The sequence below is a fragment of the Drosophila tropicalis genome, unplaced genomic scaffold (genome assembly GCF_018151085.1).
Source record: "Drosophila tropicalis isolate 14030-0801.00 unplaced genomic scaffold, ASM1815108v1 contig_878, whole genome shotgun sequence".
NCBI lineage: Eukaryota > Metazoa > Arthropoda > Insecta > Diptera > Drosophilidae > Drosophila > Drosophila tropicalis.
The window spans coordinates 3,745,963-3,767,676 of NW_027173374.1; the positions used below are offsets into that span (position 1 = coordinate 3,745,963).

At 34.0% G+C, this 21,714-nt stretch overlaps 2 protein-coding genes and 1 pseudogene across 8 annotated transcripts; all 3 read left to right on the forward strand.

Moving 5' to 3' along the window:
* The first annotated feature begins 6,397 nt into the window (after window positions 1-6,397).
* Window positions 6,398-6,952, forward strand: LOC137585476 (uncharacterized). Its single transcript, XM_068301265.1, has 2 exons — window positions 6,398-6,675; window positions 6,752-6,952. Exons 1-2 carry the CDS (start codon window positions 6,398-6,400, stop codon window positions 6,834-6,836), a joined length of 363 nt encoding a protein of 120 aa, XP_068157366.1. The 3' UTR covers window positions 6,837-6,952.
* Window positions 6,953-7,849: 897 nt separating this feature from the next.
* On the forward strand, window positions 7,850-21,596 carry cu (curled). Of its 7 annotated transcripts, XM_068300472.1 has the most exons (8): window positions 11,204-11,344; window positions 17,411-17,702; window positions 19,458-19,562; window positions 19,814-20,052; window positions 20,118-20,189; window positions 20,322-20,443; window positions 20,524-21,156; window positions 21,230-21,596. In XM_068300472.1, the coding sequence occupies exons 2-8, from the start codon at window positions 17,623-17,625 to the stop codon at window positions 21,395-21,397; spliced, it is 1,419 nt and encodes a 472-aa protein (XP_068156573.1). In that variant the 5' UTR covers window positions 11,204-11,344; window positions 17,411-17,622; the 3' UTR covers window positions 21,398-21,596. The 7 variants fall into 7 exon arrangements, with proteins under 7 accessions (XP_068156574.1, XP_068156577.1, XP_068156573.1 ...); XM_068300473.1 differs by lacking the exons at window positions 11,204-11,344; window positions 17,411-17,702 and adding an exon at window positions 7,850-8,164; XM_068300475.1 differs by lacking the exon at window positions 19,458-19,562.
* Window positions 14,981-16,097, forward strand: LOC137584885 (nocturnin-like; annotated as a pseudogene).
* Window positions 21,597-21,714: the final 118 nt, after the last annotated feature.

A 21,714-nucleotide genomic window follows, 5' to 3' on the forward strand; every position in this document is an offset into this window, starting at 1 on the left:
CAACAGCCACAGCAGCATAACAACAACAAAAACAAACCACAAAAAGAGCGTAAGAAGAAGAAGACATTAACTTATTAAATTATTGTTTCGACCATAATTTCAACGACACTAAAATTAAAAAACCATTACCGAAGCCAACGGAAAAAAGAAAAAAAAACAACAACAGACAAAGAACCATTATTTGCTAAAAAGGCCAAATGGAGCGAGGCAAGGCTAGGCACCTCACCAAAGAGAGGGGGCAGTTCTGTGGATGGAGTTCTGCGGGGTATCGGCCCCACGGCAATGGCAGGAAAATATATTTCCGCTTAATTTATTAACGATTTTTGTTAGCTATAAAGTTGCCATACATGCGCGCGTATGTGTGTGTGTGGGTAGAGGTTTATGTATGTAGGTATGAGGCAGAGTTTCTGGGGCGTAGACTGAATACCATTTTAAGGGTCCTTTGGCTGAATTATAGTTAAATGATTGCACCAAATTTTAAAAATATTATGTGGTGTATATACTATTGATCTATCTATCTAATATTCACCGAAAATTAAATCAATCAAGATTTTATTTACCTTTCTATGACTACGCCCATGGTTAAATGTGTGTGCACGACCGCCCACTAAGTGATTTTTATCTAAGGCGCAGGAGGCGATGAACATTTTCGTTGTAAGTATATTTTTTTTACGATTTGCACATAATTATAATTGAAATTGCGACGCGCCGACTTTGTCTACTTCTTCTTCAACATTTTCTTCTTCTATTTGAAGTGCCAATAAATAATAGAATCAAGTCATAAACTGATAAATGATGTGCCAGCAAAACGCGAAGGAGATGTAAGATGAGGAGAATACGTTGGATGGTGAGAAAAGCGAGAAGAAAGGAATAAGGTGGCCCAATTTTTTTCTAGCTTTTTGTAATAAACAAAGTTAATCATTTAGGATAATTGAAATTTTTACGAGATACTCTAGAAGTTATGTTTGTCTCTGTTAAAAAACAAGGTAGCACCAGTCCAAGGGCCTCATTAGGCGGGCTAATTTTATGTATTTATTGATGCAAACAGATGATTGGAAGGAATTATGTTCAACACAATAGAAAATGGGTAACAAAAAAAAATAAGAATACAATAAGATGATGACATAAACAAGAAAAAGGGGAGTAATGGCAACAGACGGTTGATAAATAAATTGTACACGTGGCACGTGTCACAAGACTCCTCCCACACACACACACACACAAACGCACACCCAGATTGCCCTTCTCCCCAACCTAAATGCGTGACAAAGCAGTTGAAAGTGTACAATGTGTGTGTGTGTGTGTGTGAAGGTCAGGGGTTAAGATCCAAAGCAATTTTGGTTATTCCTTTGTTGTTGACTGCAAGCTTAAAAGTGAATATCGATTTTCTTAAAAATTTACAAATGTATAAAAACCACCTGAGTAATACTTGTGGCTTTCCATCAGGTTAATCAGCTATTGCATACTTTTCGGAGAAAAAATAGTCGCTTCTCATAACTTTTCTTTCTTTAACAATACTTATAAATAATTTGTTTTATAATACATGCAAGCAAGTAATTACAACTGATTATCGACATATCCAAAAGAATACAGTCCAAAATGCACATGTGTATGTGTAGAGCATTAAAAAGTTGATCAGCGTTTTTTTTTAAATTCAGTGACTTCAATACATAAAAATTAAATATTAAATTTAAGAGCATCATAAACGCAAAACAATGAACACATCCGCAAAGTGTCACAAACAGAAAAAAAAAAAAAAGAAAACCTACCGGGAAACTCAACGAAAAGGCAGTGATGAAATGAGGATTGGGAAAAATGTTTGGTACCTCTAAAAAACGCGACAAACAAGGCCAAAAAAATGGGAATTTTAAGCCATCTGACAATATGTTTAACAGAGAATGACCAAATATAAAAAAATTCAGTTTTCCATGTGGAAGTGTAAGTGATGAGTGGAGACGGGAGAGGTGATAGGTGTATGCAGCTACTTTTGGTGCACATTGTCGTTGTCGTTGTCGTCGAGGTGGAAGTCTCGTAATGCCAGCACTCGCACTTGTCAGCCTAAAAGATGACACTGATGGCAATGTGTTATTCTTGCCATGATATCCTTTTCAATGGAATGGGTGACGTGGAGGCCAGGAGTTGAAGGAGAAGCCTTTGGATGTGGAGGTGGAGATTGGGTTAAACACACATACATATTGATGTCGATCAAACCAATATATGTCTCTATATATGTGGGTGAGTGTTGAACGCAATTGAGGTCATGTCCATGCGGCATTCATTGTCGACGCAGGCAATGGCATTAACTCGGCATTTGTTTCAGGCTGCTGCTGCTACTGCTGCTGTGAGGCAAGTTGGCGGCAGGCGTCGGCATTGGACAGATAGCGCATTTTCAACAGAGAGATGCGACATATTGAAAATCATTGCACACACACACACACAAGCGAGAGGCAGACTCCCCTCTCCACTTACCCAACCCAAAAATAAAAAAAAGGAAGCAAAAAATGGAACCAAGAAAAATGTATTGAAAGACAAACGGCATTGGCATCAATTTTTATTTGCCCATGTGTATGTGTGCTTGTGTATGTATTGAATGTGTATGATTGTGTGTGTGTAGGCAGCCATGAAAAAAATTTTATTACATTGAAAATTTGCATAAAATATTTAAGCCAAATGGTCGGTCGATTGTATGGGTTGTTGTCAGGGATATGGAAATGGGGCCCACAATGGTTTTGTTTAAATGGAAGTGTGCATCGTTGTGTGTGTGCTTATGTGTGTGCTTGTGCCTGTAGAAGTTAAAATTCTTGACAGTCCAAAACCTAAGGCTAAGTTTCAAATGACAGTTGTTTTCCCTTACATGAAATAGAAGCTTTAAAATACAATTGAAATAGATTTCGAATTGCATTAAAAGAAATATTTAAGCATTTATATAACATGAATAAAGAAAATATAATTTCAACAGGTTATAAGCCTTCTGCACGTTTTCTGCTTCCACCTGCCATTGATTGCATTTTGCTACAAATTGTTTAATCTGGAAAGCCTTCTACAAACTATAGAAAATGAATTTCATCAAGTTTGAACTGCTTTGACGAATTATTAAGCAAATTGACCAAATCCGGCAGAACGTTTTATAGCAAAAATATCATTGCTCCGACTTTAAAATACTCTACAATATACATATATTGAAACTAATGGATAAACCAACAATCAACCTCAATTCATTTGCATTTACCTTCGGTATCGATAAACCATCATTTATTAATAAGTAGACCAAAATCGTTCTTGTTCTCTCTATTGCACTTAAATTGGCAATCAGTTTGATGTCGATTAACAATATATATGTACACACATATATATATTTCTTTTTTAAGTCACTTTACATATACAGGATATAAAAATAAAAGAAATGCTGTTAGTTGGCTTTATCATTTTTGTATGGTAAAAATATTTAGCTTCTAGCAATTCACATATATTGATACAACATAGATGAAACGTAAGGGTCAAAAGGTTAACCGGTATATATATATATATATATACATATGTATGTTTGTGTGTGTGTGTGACCAAAACAATTTTAAGAAATTTCTGTAAAACAAATAGAATTCATCTGTAAGCAGCTAAGAAATGCATTATAAATTCCATTCATATATACGAAAAACTATGAAAAATAAAATTCAATAACTATTTTTCGCAAATACATACATTCATACATACATACATACATTTTTGTTTTTGTACACTTTGATAGTCAATTAAAATTCTATAAAAGTAAATAGTTGGTATATTTATTCACATACTAATGGTTCACATCACACAGAGATTGACTTTCAATTTGAATCTGAATTTAATTAAATTCAGTGCAAATATTAATTTTTTTTATGGTCTTTATTAGTCCTTCGTTTTTGCTAGACTTTTACATGAAACTTAACATTTGCATACAATAATTCAATCATTTGAAAAGATTTTTTTCCCATTTAAAGCCCGCTTTATTAGCCGATTATTTCATATATTATTTCCATTTGAATAACACAAAAAAAAAAAAAAAAACTTTACAATTTAAAGCTATGTTTCTCAGAGCACTCTTACACCTTGGTGGACAAGAGATTTGGTAACAATAAAAACCATTTTATGTATATCATGGGTTGATGGTTTCACATGTGGTCATTTAATATCAATATACGAGTACAGTCTAAAACACTTTCTCCAAAATGCTAGTGCCCTTAAAAACTTTTTCTACTGCAGAAATACATGTATTTACAGCCAAAGCTTAAAAAAATAAAAAAAAAAAAAACCTAAAAGAGTTCAAGGATTCTTTGCACGTTCACATCTTTAACGCCATATGTTGACTTTTTGCAACATTTCTGTGCCTGGTGCGAAGCAGCAGCAACAAATATAGAGAAAGACGGGGAGAGAATGCGAGTTTTTGGCACAACAAAAAAAACTCTCTTATAGCCTTTATCTTATACTATGCTCTTCATTTTATGCCTGCCCGCTCCTTCTCCTTGTTTGTTATTCCATGCCTCCCTTCTAGTTTTCTACTTACCCCCCCCATTCTTATTCCTCTTGCTATTACCAATAGATTGTACACCACACACTTTGCCATTTTATAACATAAACTTTCATTTATTTTCGCTCGTCTTTACCATTCGTCCTATTTATACACTAACAATGGATACATTCACTATTTTCAATCCTTTCATGACTCAATTCAGTTATCCAAGAACAATTAAACAAGTTCTAAGTCATATAAGTTATTAACTTTCTTCGTTTTCATTTGAAAAATTAATCGCTAACCAGAAATAACGTTTTGCTAATGAAGAGTAAAAACGATAAATGTGTAGGGTATAGAAATTTCGTTGTTTCGAAATTCGTATCTGACATGTTATTTTTTTGCTCCCATTGTTGTTAGTGCTTGTAATGCGCTCATGTGTATAGGGTTTTGCAAGGGTGTGTGAGTGTGGACACATATGTTATAGCCTGATGTCTTGACATCTGTCTACCAAAAACGAGGACCCAGGCCTAACAGTTTCCAAAAACTTGAAAATCGTCCAAAAATGTAGATTTGCATGCACATCAGCATTGGGCATACATTTATCTCGCCGACTACTGACTCCATAGATGAAGGGGGGAAGATTGGATTTTCTTTTCTTTTTTTTTTTTGGTTGCCAACAGTTGTTGCCCTAATGTGGTTGCCTCAGAGGAAGGCTTGAATAATGTGCAAGTTGGTATTTAGAAACTGAAAATACTCGGAAAATGCTCAGATTAAGATGAAAAGAAAAGAACACAATATTGATGAAAAATTCTTTAAGATCTAAAAGAAAAAAATCACTTAAACATTAAGCACAAAAGAATATATATGGTTTTAAATTGATGCTATTTGTAGTTCCTATTTGGATTTGCTTTAAAGTTGTATAAAGTGTCTTTGTGCAAGTAAAATTTTCGTTAACTCTGTTGGATTATATCTTTGCCCTAACAGGCAATTCAGTGCTTATCTCTAGCATACACTTGTTGGGATAAAAAAAACTCAAGCCTGTTACTATTTTGTCATGCTATTCTCAATTGGACAATCTCAAGAGCTGCAGCTAATTGCAACCACCGGCAGCATCAGACCCATATACATACATGGGACGAGTTCTATTTTTGGACGAAGACAAAATCAAAATCCATGACCAACAATATGGCAATAAACGAATTTTCGTTATAACAATGACCAGCTGCCTGCCTCTATCCCTTGGCCACATGGAAACTGCGTGCAACCACATGCAAAAGTTTGCCTCGTTTTTTGGAAGGGGTGGGAAGGGTGATTTGGTAATGGTCAGTCGATTGTCCCTAGGTGGCTGTGTTGTTTTTGTTGTTGCTGTTGGTTGTCGAGGAACAGAACAGGGCAAATGCTGGCTATTTGTATTTTTGTTACAGGACATGTTGTCATTGAGCATATCCTTTACTTTACCATCCACCACCCCCCAAAAAACATTTTGGAAATTTTATTGAAAATATCCTATGGCAGAAATTCATAACTGCAGCACATTTTGTATTTCATTTTTGCAGACCCCAGCATCAGCCGACACTAGGACCCTGAGTTTTTAGCCTGAGGCTGGATGGCCGACATAGGCGAGATTAGTTCGCTTTTCAGGAAAATTGAATTTCTTTTGCCTCTTTCTGTTTGTTTTTGTTCTTGGTTCCAACAATGCGAGTCAATTGTAATATCATTCTGCAGTTAATTTAGCAAATTGCCTTTTTAGTATTTTCAAGGGTATGAGAAGCGAATTCTCATTTCCGGCATTCCCTTTCCCTACGAGAAGACCAAGAGTATTTGAACAGGTTTCAATTGCTACCTAAATATCTTATCAATTCCTATTGAAGATAGGTAATAGCAAGCTAAATGCCAGTCTTTATCAACATGTCGTCGTGGATGGTGTCCACTACAGAGCTGCGAGACAGCTGCAATGATATACCAAGATCAAATGGAACATCATCATCGTTTCGTGATCGTCATGGTCGGAATAAGTTATTTTTTCTAGTTTGGCAAAGATTCGCAGAGAAATGTTATCAATTTGGCAATTTTATTAAACGAGAAACTAATAAACCTTTACCCAAAGAGCTGAGGCGATCATTGCGTATGAATAAATCGTCAAGACGAAAAGGCTATCGGCATTGTGAAACCGATATAGATAAACGGTAAGTGTTATTTAAAGATAAGCCCAAGGTATTGTTATTATTATTATTATTGATTTGGATGATTTTCGTCTTACAGCATTATGGAAGAGCGTTTAAATCAACCTGTAAATATAGCCATTCGTGTGGGACCTGCCTTCGATTATACACCTTTAAATTGTTAGTTTTTCTTTGTTAAATTTAGCATATACATACATATGTATCTATTTGTATACGTCTATTTTAGCTTTGCATTAAAGTTGAATTGGTTTCGAACCAATATATGATAAACTTTACAAAACTTTCACAAACAGCTGACTACAGCTTTTAAGCTCTTGTTTTTATACTCTCTTTATTAACTAGCAATTGCAAGCTTTTTATTCTCTTAAAACGCCCACACAATAAACAAATTGGAAAGGTTTATTGCCCTACGTTCACATCATATGGAAAAGTCGTGGAATGCGGTACCAATGTTTTAGGGTATATCCCATTTCGAAAGCATACTTCTGTCATGGTTCTTTACTTAGTTTGAAATAAAAACGTTCATAGTTCATTAATATTAGATTTCAGAATTTAACGATGACAATAATTATCAAGAAAAGACTGACTTTTCTTTATTTTATTTTAGAAATTTTAACTGTTGATTGTTTAATATAAAAATTTAAAAAAGCTCAGTCAGATATTGAACACAAATAATCGCAAAAAGGTTCTTATTATAAAGATAATAGACTAGATTTGCTATAACTTAGCTGAATCTAAGAGAAATTATCAATAATCCAGAAATTATTTAATTACATAATTAAAAAGGCATAACAATTCATAAAAAATACTCTGTTTAAATATCAATATTTTAATATTTCGAATTTCTATATTTCTTTAAAATGTTTAGAAATGCATTTAAAACACAAAAGGTTGTAATACTTGTAAGGGGATTTCCAAACCTTCATAGCCACAGCAAATTTAGCCCATTGACTGGTTAGCTTTTCCTTTCTACACCGAACAACACTCTCTCTCTCTCTCTCTCTCTCTCTCTCTCTCTCTCTCTCTCTCTCTCTCTCTCTCTCTCTCTCTCCTTGCCTCCCCCAGATGCAATATTAGGCGCTCTCTTTCGATGCTCTTGAAATTTCTCTTTCAGTAAGTGGCGCCATATACACAGTGTTTGGGGCTTTTATTTCGTCGTTTTTAGTGTGAAAAACGTGTTCAATGCGGAAATGACATTGATAGTGAAATTTTGGTTTGGATTAAAGTGAAATAGTCGAAACAATAATTAATAAAAATAAATAGAAATAAATTTTCAACGATTTTCCAATGTTTTTTCAATGATAAGAATATAGGTGAACTTTGCGTTTAATGAAAAATCACCTCAAGTGTTGTGCATATGCTGTTGGGAAGACAAAATTAATTAATATAAATAAATTTTACAAAACACAAAAAATAAAACAAGAAGAATGAAAATAATTTCAACAATTGTGTATTTTGTGGTTGCATTTTACAAGTTCTTTAAGAAATTCTTGTAAGTTCCATTACCTAATATAGAAAGACCTTTGTTTATTGTTTCTTTGTGTTTGGTTCTGTTCTGTTTTGGGTGTGTCCTTCACACTCCTTTGAGAATTTATTGATAAAACAGCAAAAGCAACAACAATAACCTTTGCATGTTATATTATACCTCATATATTTATTTACATATACTTATATATTTTTTTGTTGCTCATTTTTTCGTTATGCATTTATTCAGTTTCATTTCGTTATGTTTATTTGGTTTTCTTTATTCGTCTAGTTTATTCCACAAATACAAATTTACTTTTCTTTGCTCCAATCGGCCTCTATCAACCTATCCCCCCTCTATGGTTGCTCTCTCTTTTATTCAGGTTGTGTGTGTGTGTGTGTGTGTGTGTGTGTGTATGAGTATGAGTGCTTGATGTTTTCTCAGTGTCATCGCACGTTTTTGTTTGGGTTTAAGGCAGCTTGGAAATTGGCTTGTAGGTCCCTACATGACATTCCCTTCCCCCTAGACACATCTCATTCACTTAAGTGTCAGTCCATGTTATACCCTGTATTTACATATACTCGGGAGTGTAACGGAATAATCAAAAATGCTATAGTAGAAATCATTCTTTCATAGCAATGAGAATTGCTTATTGTTGGCTTGACTCAAATCACTTTAAAAGAAATGAAGGTTCTTGAAAAATCTATTTATTTCATCTTTTAAAATGTAAAACTATTTTGTAGATAGATAAAAATTTTCCCAAAAGGCAGTTCTTATTAAGTATTTCTTTCATTTCTTTCCTTCTAAATAAAAGGTATCTGACAGTCGACAGTCTGATAACTGAAAATGAGCCTTGACAACAGAAATGTCTTTTTAATTACTATAAGACTTCTTTGTGTAATGTTGTCGAGCACATTCCATGTACTACATACATATGTACATATGTATGTATATGTATGTATACATAAACAAACACACAGCTGTTAAGAGTATTGTGTGCATAATTTGACATACACAAAAGATCTGTTGTGATAACAAAGAGGCTTTTTATTGCCGGGGAATTGGGTGGTAACCCGGCATTTAATCATAATTAAATTAAATTTCTTTTTACATACAAGGCCCATCACGTTGATTGAATGTACTACTACTTTAGGGAACGGATGGACAAAAGTCTCCACGTCAGCTCTAACTTGTCAAAATATGTATGTATATTTTAAACACTTATACTTTTGTTTGGTAAACCAACTATTGGTTAATACTTAGTAATTCAATTTACATTGTTGTCATTTCAAAGAGCTGCTTATTCATTTAAATATATCTTTTTTTAAATTCTCTAATTATTGCCTTATAGTTAATTACAATTTTCTGTTATTTGTTTGAGAAACATCATTCAATGGGTAAAACCCACTACCTAACCTACCCCAAAATGCTGTTATTTAGACCCGTGCCCTATTTTAACCAGTCACAGCTAGAAATCCTAAATGAATTGGTTCTGGTATCACCTAATCATCATGTTTACTTAGGTGTTTACTAGAAAAAGCAATTACCATAGCATTTAGCATTCATTAAGCAAAGTACAAATATACTTACTATATATTGCTCAAGCACTGTCAGTGCAAATTCCAAAATACATATGTATAAACTTACTACTCACACCAAGTGAAGATTCTGATTTGCGGCACGCTTTTTGGCTGATTGATAAGAGACTAACGAAACCGATAAATACAAAGATTGAACTTTAGACATAGTCATATAACAAGGTCATACAAAAAACAAAAAAATATTAATTATATATACATACATACATATATACAGAAAGCTAATCTTATCTTAATTTGCTAGACCACTGGCTGAGCAATTCAATAAAATGGAACTATTCCTAGTTATACAAATTTAATCTAAGTTAAATCCCCCTACAACCGTCACCCTTGAGACTTGGAAGCGTGGACACTTGGTTTTTATTGAAATTTCCTGCGCAAATGCAACCAGCTCAAACTAATTTATACCAAATTGATCTAGGATCGGGGGAATGTACATATACGTCATCTTTTTAATTTTATATGATTTAAGTTTTTTTTTTTGCATTCTCTCTTCCTTATCAGAGCATCATAAATAAAAGGCTGCTTGCCATTTTTATGATCGTCGCGACAAACAACTTTCAGCCAAGGTGAATAAGTGGCTGTCAAACACCCCCAGCATTAGTAGCCACACTTTCTTGATAAGATATATACACATATACATATTTCCCTATTCATAGCAGCAGACATTAGACCAGACTCAGACACAGTAATGTCAATGCCATTGTTATCGCATAAATTTACAAATTGTACATGAAACGTTTAGTTATAAGTATAACAATTGGCGTGACCTACTCTTAAGAATGATTCATTGACCCTGTCTGCACTCTGTTTTGCAATACGAAAACTTTCTTTAGATGTTTTTGTAAGGAAAAATATCTTTAACTCTGGTCTAAATATCTTTTTGGTAGCATTTTAATGCTACGAGGGAAAAATGAGCTAAAGTATGCATTGCTTAGAATATTTACATACATATGACTCTGTAAACCTTAAGGTCTTTAAACGAAGAAACACGGATAGTATTCGCATTAAATAGGTTATAGAAGGTCTTTAAATTTATACATAAGTTTATATTTGTATATCTTCCTTCAAGAACTACAATATTCCCATTTTAAAAAAGGGAATAATCAGAAGCTATGTCAGTTTAAAAACTGGAAATAATATCAGTGTAACATAGGCATTACATTATGGTCTTTACAGAGAAGAGCGAACAGAAGATGAGAGGCATTGAACTCATTACAAATAGAAACTATACCACGAGAATTTACAGAGGGAGAGAGGCAGTGTGAGAAAAAGAGCGGCAAACGATTGTACAATATTTCAGTATTGCCTAGAGAATTCGTCACATTATCCTTATCAGCAAAATGATTGCAAAAGGCGCAGGGAGAGAGAGAGAGAGACCTCTCTTTGATAATAATGTTCAGCGGCCCTCACCATTGTATAAATGCCGCAAAGCACCAATCATCGAGTTTAGTTCTTTGCGGTTTGGCGGATCATTTAAATCGCTGAAAGCTCAATAATTTTCTGTTTCTTAATTTTTTTTTTTTGCCCTATTTACGTTTCGATCCTTTGAGCCTGTTCAAGCTCCGCGAATAATGTGCTGTGGCATTTTGGTGCAGGCTTAGAAATGGTGAGTTTGTGTTACACAAAAACTCTATGACTCATTATGCAAATGCATCATCTATACCCTGCAATCCTGTTTAACCACTTGCAAAATGGCGAAATATGTATGCTTATACATGGCATAATAGATTCTTCTTGTCGTAAAGTAGGCAGATGAAATTGGCTTCGGCCAGACTAAATCCAGTTATTTCCAAGATTGCCCAAGCGGCGATTATGTGTGTGAACGTACATATGAGTCTGTGTGTGTGTCCCAATGGGTTGTATAACGAAATCAGAGTCTGGTAATCGTGTCGGGAAAACAAAAGCGTTTAATATACACAAATATATATTAAAATCATATACCCTACATAAAAAATTTAAGATGAAAGCTTTAAAAATGAGTTCGCTTAGAAAACTTCAGGGCCAAGCTGATTGGCAATATAAAAAACACGAAGAAATAGTGTTTGTTTTGAAGATCGGTGAAATCTTTAGAAAATTGTGCAAGTCTTTTTATCATATCTAATGGAATACAACTTTAAAATATCTTTCCTACCAGTTGACCGATATTAAAGGAAAATAATCCTGTAATAAAACACTAGAACTAGTTGTTGAGTAAATTTAAATGAGTTTGGCCAAAAACCACGCCAAAAATTAACATTTCTGAAAGTTCCCACAATCAACAAAGCACAATACAAACAGAATGTTCAATTAAAACAGGCATTTAACTGAAAATTGAACTAATACGGTTAAGATGAACAATTATTACTATTAGCTTTCAAACTTTTTAAGACCTTGCTATTCTCTTACTAGCTAGTTCCGTCATAGGTCATCTGAAAGTCTATCAATTAAATTAATATGTCTTGTCTTAAAATTTCTGATAACACTATCAGCACGACAAAGACGCGTTGCCATCTAGCAATTGGTTCAATTTTTTTTTATGTATATATGTATATTATTTCGTTACTATTAAATTAATCTAGAGTCAGCAGACAGGTGTCCAGATGGCAACTGAGTATACAAGCCAGGCGAATGCCCTCCCCCGGATCAAAACCCAATGAGTTGAGTTGTCATAAACATTGAGCGAGAACAAAAACGTTTGCCAAGTTCATGAAACATTTTCAACATGTTGACAATATACATACATGCCATACCTATAGACACATATATGTAGGCCTTATAAATAAAACTCAATGACGGACACTGCTCTTGTTTATTTTGTCAGACTTTCCGCAGTGCATAGCCAACAATTGTTAAATTTCTATTAGCACTGGCTACTTAAACAACTAAAAAGGCAGCGCAATTAAAAGAAGGAAATAAAATTAAAAAAAAAAAAAAAACAATTAGTACCAGCTCGAGGTATGTAGAAGGTGTTGCTTTGCTTTTTTGTTCGTTGCCAAGTTCAAAAAAATTTATAAATTTAGCAAAGTTTTTGTTTTTCTATGCAATTTAAGTGCCTACTTTTCGGCTGTGGTAGGAAAACCGAAAAAAAAAAACACAAATTCTACAAATTCCGGAAACTGTAATGCAATTTATTTATTTTTTTTGTTCTAACAAATGGAATAACATTTTTCTACAATTAATTTGTACTTGACTATATGCTAATCGTGATAGAGCAAAAAATTTCAATAATTTATTAGCTTTAAATTTGCTTTGGAGGTGAGAGAAAAGCTAGTAAAAGCATATGATAAATGAAACTACAAATTGTCAGGTTAAGTGACGTCTTTCTAAATGAATGGTGTTCAATATACACACATAATATAAATAATATTTGTGATTGGAATATAGTAGGGTATGGTAAATAGTCTCTTTTTTACTTAATTACAAGTATTTTGTGTACGTCTCACAAAGAGGAAGAATTCGCACTAGACGATTCCTTGCCCTCATTGTTTAATTTATTGGAATTGATATTTAAATTAAATTTCACTTACCTTACCTCCTTTCCTTTTCTATTAAAATTTGTTTCATCTCTTTTCCTCAAGTTATTCAGTTGCGTTTGTCTCTCACTCTCTTTCACTCACTTGTTTGTCCTTTCCCACACATTTACAACAGCTGCGGCGGCGGCGCCGCTGATTTGCCAAAGTGAAAACTTCTTGCAACATTTAATAATAAACCGATTTGAACGCGAACATAATTATTGTAGAGAGGATCGCATTAAGTTAGCATAGATATAATTTGCTTTTATTTTCATGCACTTTAAACACAAGAAAAATAGAAAAAAAGACGACACAAATCACAATTTACAACGCAAACGCAACAGCCGGTAAAAGAATGTTGCCGGACTGTTTAATTATCTCTTTGTTGTGAGCTTCATAAATCCGCTAGATTTAAAATAGGCAGCTGAAAAATTCGGCTAGATTTGAATTTGGCAGCTGAAAAATTCGGATAGATTCAAATTTGAATTACACAGGCCGACATTTTTGAGGTCATGAAAAAGTGTTTGAAGTTCAATAGGTCTCCTATAGTAATTGGGGGCTGCTAATCACGGCCCTGTACTTAGTTTTTCTCTATCACGTCAGGTTTTCGATAAAAATGCGTTCAAATTATTCAAAATGACCTCATATGCAATATATTATTACATGATATAAGCATAATTTTGTATTAAAAACATTATTATTTTATCCTATTAACATATTAGGCTAGAATGAAAAGAAATTTACAAAATATCAAAGAGTTATGTCTTTGTTATAATGGATAATATCTTACACTCTGGATATAGTTCTATAATGAGTAAAATTTCAACCAAAAAGTATGCTATAGGGATTCAAAGTATTGTTTGCTTTTTAATTTTAAAGAATTATGGAACTCTGCTGCATGTAACATATTGTATATTAGTTATATGTGCAAACAAGAAATAATTTTCTTACACAAAATATTCTAAAATCCGTAAAAAAAGTTGAAAATTTTTGTTTCAAACTTTCTATAGTATACTTTTGGGTGCCTATTTTTCAACCCCAGATCTCCAGATTTCACAAAATCTGGACGTGATGGAGAAAAACCAAGTATGCAGTTAGAATCAGCGTACCCGAATTAGCTAGGAACACTTCTTAAGTTAACTTCAGCAAAAATCATGTCGGCCTGTGTTATTAATAGCGCCTCAATTATTGATTTGGTTCTTTACGTTTATTTATTAATAATTTAAACAATTATGAGATATTCAAACAATGATTTGTAATTTAAATTATTATCTTAATATTAGTTCTAAAAAAAGTATTGAACATTCTGTGTATTGATATAAGTTAAAACAAAAATCATTTAACTGCTCTTGTTAGGCTTGAAATCGGCTCAGCTTAAGCCTATTTTCGATGAACTTAGAACAGGATTAACCTTTTTGAATCTCATACAACTAAACAAATCTATAAAAAAAAGATCTGAATTTCCCAATTAAAATTTCTCAATTCCTTAATAAGAATTTTGTAAACACATTAAAATTAAAGTCGAAGAAATTAATCATCAGGTCATGCTAAAACATTTATGAGATCAATTAGTACAAGTTTTCACCTTGAAGAGTTTTATTATCTTTATTGACGAGAGAAAAAAAATCAATCAAATCAATAACAACAACAAAAGAAAGTCAAGAAATAAAAAATAAGACACAATAAATATTTTATAAACAAAATTAAATTTGACATTTTGGAAAGTAAAATAAAGTAACTGCAAAAAAAAATATATAAAAAATAAAAACAAAAACTTAACTTGTTTGCCTTAACTAGAGTAACGCACAGGCAGACTTACTGACTGACTGGCTGGCTGATAGACAGACTGGACAGACCTATGACTCGACAGTAGCAACAACAGCAGCCACCGCAGCAGCCGTAGCAACAACAATTATTAATGAGTGGGAGAGGGAGAGACAAAGATAGAGAGAGGCAGAGGTGTACTATACATATATACATACTTCACTCCACTTCCACTTGATTGCCTCGATCATGGCTAGAGCCAACAACAAAAACAACAACTGCAAAAAACGAACAAAAAATGGATATAAATAAGGAAAAGCAACGCACGCGCGTATTAATTGTAGTTGGAGGTTCTAAACGGACAGCGGGTCGATCGTCGTACGCAACTAAAAATAAAGTGAAAAATCAAAATTGAAAAAGGATAATCAATACTTTTCGATGGATAAATTGGGGCATCGTCGCCAGCCAGCCTTGGGCAAGGCAATGCCAGTTACAGCTCTTCTATTGCATCACAATGCGGGCCGCTCACAACCAGGACGGGATGAGGATGAGCCACCGCCGCAATATTTTCAAATCGATGAGCAAACATCGGAGCCACCATCTCCACAAGAAGATCCTCACGATCTAAATTTGATGGGCAATCGTTCTCGCGAAATAATACCCTGTTTAAATTGTCAACAAATGGCTAGAGGAGATGGTCAAGGCAATCAATTAATCCACTCGAATGCCCTAATCAATGAGATGTGCACACTTTTGTGCACTGATAAATGTCGTCAAAATATCTTGACTCTTGGTGGTATGCCACAAAAAAGAGGATTTCCTTAAGCAATATGAAATTGCGGAAGCTTTAGCCAAAACCTCGGCAATGACCTCCACGGCACAGATGAAACAGCGTCTGGCGGCACGTAAACTGGAAATGCCCAAGGAAATGGTTGATGCTGATTGTGAACCGGACCAAAGAGAGGAGAGTAGTATAGAGGAGGGTGTGACCACCAGAGACATGATGCCGCCGCTTCAACCACTTATCGATTATGAGCCGCCCCGAGATCTGCTGTTATATCTTGTAAGGTGAGCACTAAGACAACGCATCGTCACAGGGAAGGGTGGGGAACTTAAGGGGCGAGGCAAGTGTGACTAAAACTTGTTGCTGCTGCTGCTGCTGTTGTTGTTGTTGCTGTTGTTGTTGTTGCTGTTGTTGTTGTTGCTGTTGTTGTTGTTGCTGTTGCTGTCGTGACGCTTATAAATCAAGTTCATGGCTGGCAGCGTGTCAAGTGTTCCTTAGCCAACAATTTTCAAAAATAACTAACCTTGCACAATTTGCACAAAAATAAAATCAAAAACCAACAGAGACAGAAACAATTAATAGTACAAATATCGACCTATCGAGTTATTGATACGAATTGTGGGTTAAAAGTGAAACTAAATAAGAATGATTAACGATTACGATTGCCACTCAAATCAATCAAGATACAAAATAACGAAAAAATGTTGGGTAAAAGTACTTACCCAATACTGGAAGATTCAACTCTTTTGAGCCCTATTTAGCCCTATTCTTGATAAAAAGAAGTCTCAAGAGTGATTCTGATGAGAAATGATTGCCCAAAATCTGTTTTATATAAATGTCAATATTAAATTTCAAGACTGTATCGTATTTTTCAAACTCAGTAATTATTAGAAGGGGTCGTCAAGGAGTTATTTTCCTCGAGAAAGAAGTCATTTGTGATCAGAAAATAAACTCAAATTTATTAAATTCAGTAAGGAGATTCTTAGAATTACAACAATTAATTTGGGTCTTCTAACTAATAAATTTTAAAAGTTGAACTTAGAGTCAAAACAGAAAGGAACATTGAGTTCAATTCTGGTCCTGGAGGTTTTTTATTTTAATTTAGGGTGTTTCTATTTACATATATTGTTAAAGAATTTCTTTCATCTACTAATCATGTTTTTAATGATATTTGTTGTATTGAGAATGGTTAGTTATATTCGTCAAATTCGAAATCAAAAACTTATTGACAATAAATTTCGGATAATTCCATGATGGCCAATGCTGATCATTAGCTTTTTGAATTTAATACATTTCTTTGGTTTTAAGAACATTCAGCTAAGCGTAATCCTTTTAGGACTTTGACTGATTTCAAATTAAATAACTCCAAAAACCATTTTTTAATGAAATCAGTTCTGTAGAATATTTGACATGATTGTAATGAAACAATTTCTTGTCAAATGATTACTCTATCAGTTGAAAAAGTCACGTTCTACTGATAAGAAATGAAATGTGAAACATGTGTAAAAGATTTGCAAATAAATTCGCATTTTGCAAGTGGTTGCAACATTGATTTGCCCTGACACATTCAAACCTCAAACCCCCCATCAAAAACTGAACTAATATAATTTTTGCTTCTATATTTTTATTGTAGGAAATACAGCTAGAACCACGTCTCTTTGAGATAGCCATATTGAGCCGAAATATGAAACATTTTAAGCTATCCTAGTGATAAGAAATTGTGAACAGTTTTTGAAAACATAACACGTGATAGCTAAATCTAAAACCTAAAAGAAATCACTAATAATATTTAAGTAAGATATATACAAAAAAAAAAAAACCCGAAAGAAACGAAATATAATAGAAATGGAGTTTCTTATGAAAACCTCGCGTCTGATAGTCACATCGAAGACTTTCGCAAGGCGTGTGGCTGTGCCCATACCCAGGTAAGATTATACGATTATATATCTACCATATAAAGCGATATCGGGTGTGCGTTTGTGTGTGTGTGTGTCTGGATGTATGGGCGAAAGAAGTTCTGAGACTCATTACGCATGTAACTGCGTCGTTTGAGATACAATTGATTTTGTATCTTTTGCATAATTATGGGACGAATGGGATTTGCATTTTGTTGTTCTGTTTAGGCATACATCAGTCTGGGACATTAGGCAAAGATATGTATATATGTATGTACATACATACGTACAAATATATAGTAGGGGATGAGTGAGAGAGAAAGGATTTTGAGCAGAACGAAAGGGAAATTGCAATCGTAAGCGAAACAAAAGCTATAGACAAAAACCACAACAATAACAAAAAACGCATAAATATTTAACAATGCTGTCAGCAGTAGCAACGTTCTTTTGTTTGGTACACACGCACGTGAGTTTGAGTAAGAACTTACTTATTGATCTTGTTCTGTATCTTACAGATACATCTCTCAGTGCTTAAGCTGAAATACTCGTTTCTTCATATACACACACACACACACACACACTGTCTCTCTCCCTCTCTTATATATCTATCTCACTGTTTCTCCCTGGCTGATGATCTCTCTAATAAAACGCCGCATTTCAGTTGGCATTCAGTTTCGCCAAAGTCGCTTGCAAGCGCACATTCACACCCACCACACACAAAAAGTTTTCGGCAGTCGTTAAGATAAAACAAAATCCCCAAAAATAATAATAATAAAACTGAAACTGAGAACATTCAATCCTTTCCCTTTCAATCATGGAGCAAACTTTGCCTATGAAACGTGCCAATAAGGCTCCCTGTAAGAACGATCGTAAGGCCTACCTGCAAAAGGTGATGTTGACCAGGTGAGTTTGTTTTGTGATTGTGATTGTGACTGTGATTGATCGCGTACACCACAATCTCCCTACCCCTCTCCCTTTAACTGGTTTCTCGCACGACAAAAAAAAAACCCGCCCAACAGCTGTGAAGCTATTGACCGTGCTGATTGAGATTTTGTTTCAATTTTTTTTTTTTTTTTGTTTTTGGCTTTAACTTTGTGGCGTAGGCGGCAGATGCTCTTGTTTGAGTTTCGAGATACGTGAAAGCCATAGATACAATTAGTTAAGTTCTCTGGGTTGCTCTCTCTTATTTATCTCTTTCTTTCTACATAATCTAAACTCTCCATTATTTGCCTTAGTTCCTGCTTATCAATTTTGACTTTTTGTTAATTAAAATTGTGCATAAAACTTGCTAATTATAAACACCGCCAAAATGTTATCTTTTGTGTAATTATGATTGTTATAAAAAAGTTTATCAACAATTTGTTCTAAAATGAAAGACGAGGTTTAGTGTGAAATTATTAAACAATATTTTCTAATAGGATTCCATTGTGACCTATATTGAGGACTAACTTCAAATTTGCTAAACCATTCAAAAACTGTAATTTCTTTTGAATCTTGATCAACACTTCAATGAAATAGTTAGTCCATCTAAACAATAAGTGGGTCGTCCCTACTAAGAATAAGTTTGATTGATTTGATCTAATTGTAAGTGAAAACACTTAACTTATCATTTGATTTCAGTCTCAGTTATTCATATTTTTTACGTTTTTTTCACAATTTTCTGTGTTTATTTCATGTAAAATTTTCTGTTTTGTTTTTATTATGGAACATTCAACTTAAAATGTTAACAAAATCATAAAAAAAAATCAAAATCAAACAAAAAAAAAATTACTTTGTTCATTACAGCAAAGTGAGAATGGCCAAATTCAATGCAAGTCAACGTCATAGTCATAGTCTATTCATTTTTAGTATAATACTAAGAAAAATCCTATATAGAAAACCCGAGGCTTTGTGAGTATTTATAAATCAGATATACATATGTATATATAGTTTGATTGCTGTTGTTGTTATTATGATTCTTATTCTGATTGTTTGTTAATATATATATTTTCATACATATGTGTATATATATTTTTTGTTTTTGGAATGGAGGTTATCATTGCTTTTAGAAAGATTTTTGGCACGTTTTTGATATTGTTGAATCGCTTGTACAATTTAATCCATTTACTTAACATGTTTCAAATACTCTTTATTGTATTCAGAATGGGGTCATTCAATTCGGCACCCAAAATCAATAATGTTGACTCTCAGGATGATGGTTTGGAACTGCCCAAAGGATTGAGTACTCCAGCTTTGTTACAGCATGTCCAACAACTGCGAGGCGTTGGCCTGGAGCAACCATCGCTATTGAATCGGTATTTTGTTAAGTCCATGGTTCCAGATGTGGATGAGGATGTTACCGATGGATTGCGTTGCCTAAAATTGAACTCAGTTTCACGTGGTTGGTTAAATTGATACAGAATTTTTTTTCAATTATTTTCTAATTGCGTTTTCCCCACCTTTCAGTTTGCAGTGCTCCAGTTGAAGGTGATGGTACAGAGACTATACGTCTATTGCAATGGAATATCTTATCGCAAAGTAAGTAAGATATGTTGGTATCTAAACAGATATTTATACCATTTTAATTAGCCAAACTCACAGACGTATCGGTATTGGTTTCTGAAAGATATGTGTTTTTTTATCTAATTTTATTTGGTTTTTCTTCTCTAGCTCTTGGCCAGCATAATGATGGCTTTGTACGTTGTCCCGAGGAGGCCTTGACCTGGCAACATCGTAAATATCTAATTGTTCAGGAGATATTGCAAAATCAGCCGGATGTTATTTGTCTGCAAGTATTTATTACGAACCAATCAATCTTATTACCATAAACTGCAGTCGCGCTTTAACATAAATTTTTTATTTTATTTTTTAGGAAGTGGATCATTTCAAGTTTTTGCAAACCGTATTGGGTAGTCAAAACTATGCTGGCATTTTCTTCCCCAAACCTGATTCACCATGTTTGTATATAGAGCAAAATAATGGTCCAGATGGTTGTGCTATATTCTACAAACGCGATAAATTCCAATTGATGGGCTATGACACTCGCATTTTGGAGGTGTGGCGAGTGCAAAGCAATCAGGTGGCTATTGCCACTAGACTTCGAATAAAGTCGTCGGGCCAAGAGTTCTGTGTGTGTACTACCCACTTGAAGGCTCGTCATGGTGCTCTTTTGGCTAAATTGCGCAACGAGCAGGGACGTGATTTGATACGTTTCGTAAAGCAATTCGCTGGCGAGAGTCCATTGCTTCTATGTGGTGATTTCAATGCTGAACCCATTGAACCCATTTATGCCACAATTCTCAATTGCGATCTTATGAAATTGGGCAGTGCCTATGCTGATATTAAAATGGATCGTGAGAAAATCCTAGAACCCTGTGATGATGCCAACGAATGGGTTTCGCAATCGATTAAACGTGAGCCACCCTATACCACATGGAAAATACGGGAAGAGGGTGAAGTCTGTCATACTATTGACTATGTCTTCTATACACCTGAACAGCTAAAAGTTAGTTTTTGAAAAACTCTTGGTTTTATTTCGATTTTTTATATATTTAAACACTTTTTTTTCTTTCGAATAGATCAAAAACTGTTTGGCCTTTCCCGATGGCGAAGAGATTGGTAAAAATCGTACGCCCAGCTATCAATATCCATCGGATCACTTCTCTTTGGTCTGTGATTTTGAGCTGATCAATGATAATGTGGATGGTGCGGGTACAGAAGCTAAAACCCACGACATCATACAATAGAATCCAAAAAACAACAAGAAAATCGCATAATAACAAACGAAAATCAAACGCATCCTTAATTTTACCATTCTACAGTTTCAGTTTACATTTTTATATATATACATATAAATTGTGATATTAGTTGTTAGATACATTTTAGCCTCATCGTAACAGAAATAATCCAAAATGCACAATAATAAAACAAAGGAAAATAAGTAAAGGGTGAAAAAGGGTTTTAATTAATGAAATCTAAAGAATATGACAATTTGTACATTTTTGATGGAATAACCAATCTATACTATTAAGTCAATGTCTTTAGTGGATCAAATATATTAGAA

Coding starts and splice junctions, on each gene's coding strand:
- LOC137585476 (XM_068301265.1), top strand. CDS start 6,398: ATGTCGTCGTGGATGGTGTCCACTACAGAGCTGCGAGACAGCTGCAAT. Junction 6,676..6,751: donor GAAACCGATATAGATAAACG/GTAAGTGTTATT, acceptor TTCGTCTTACAG/CATTATGGAAGAGCGTTTAA.
- cu (XM_068300471.1), top strand. CDS start 18,487: ATGGAGCAAACTTTGCCTATGAAACGTGCCAATAAGGCTCCCTGTAAG. Junction 18,576..19,457: donor CAAAAGGTGATGTTGACCAG/GTGAGTTTGTTT, acceptor TGTTCATTACAG/CAAAGTGAGAATGGCCAAAT. Junction 19,563..19,813: donor TATAGAAAACCCGAGGCTTT/GTGAGTATTTAT, acceptor TATTGTATTCAG/AATGGGGTCATTCAATTCGG.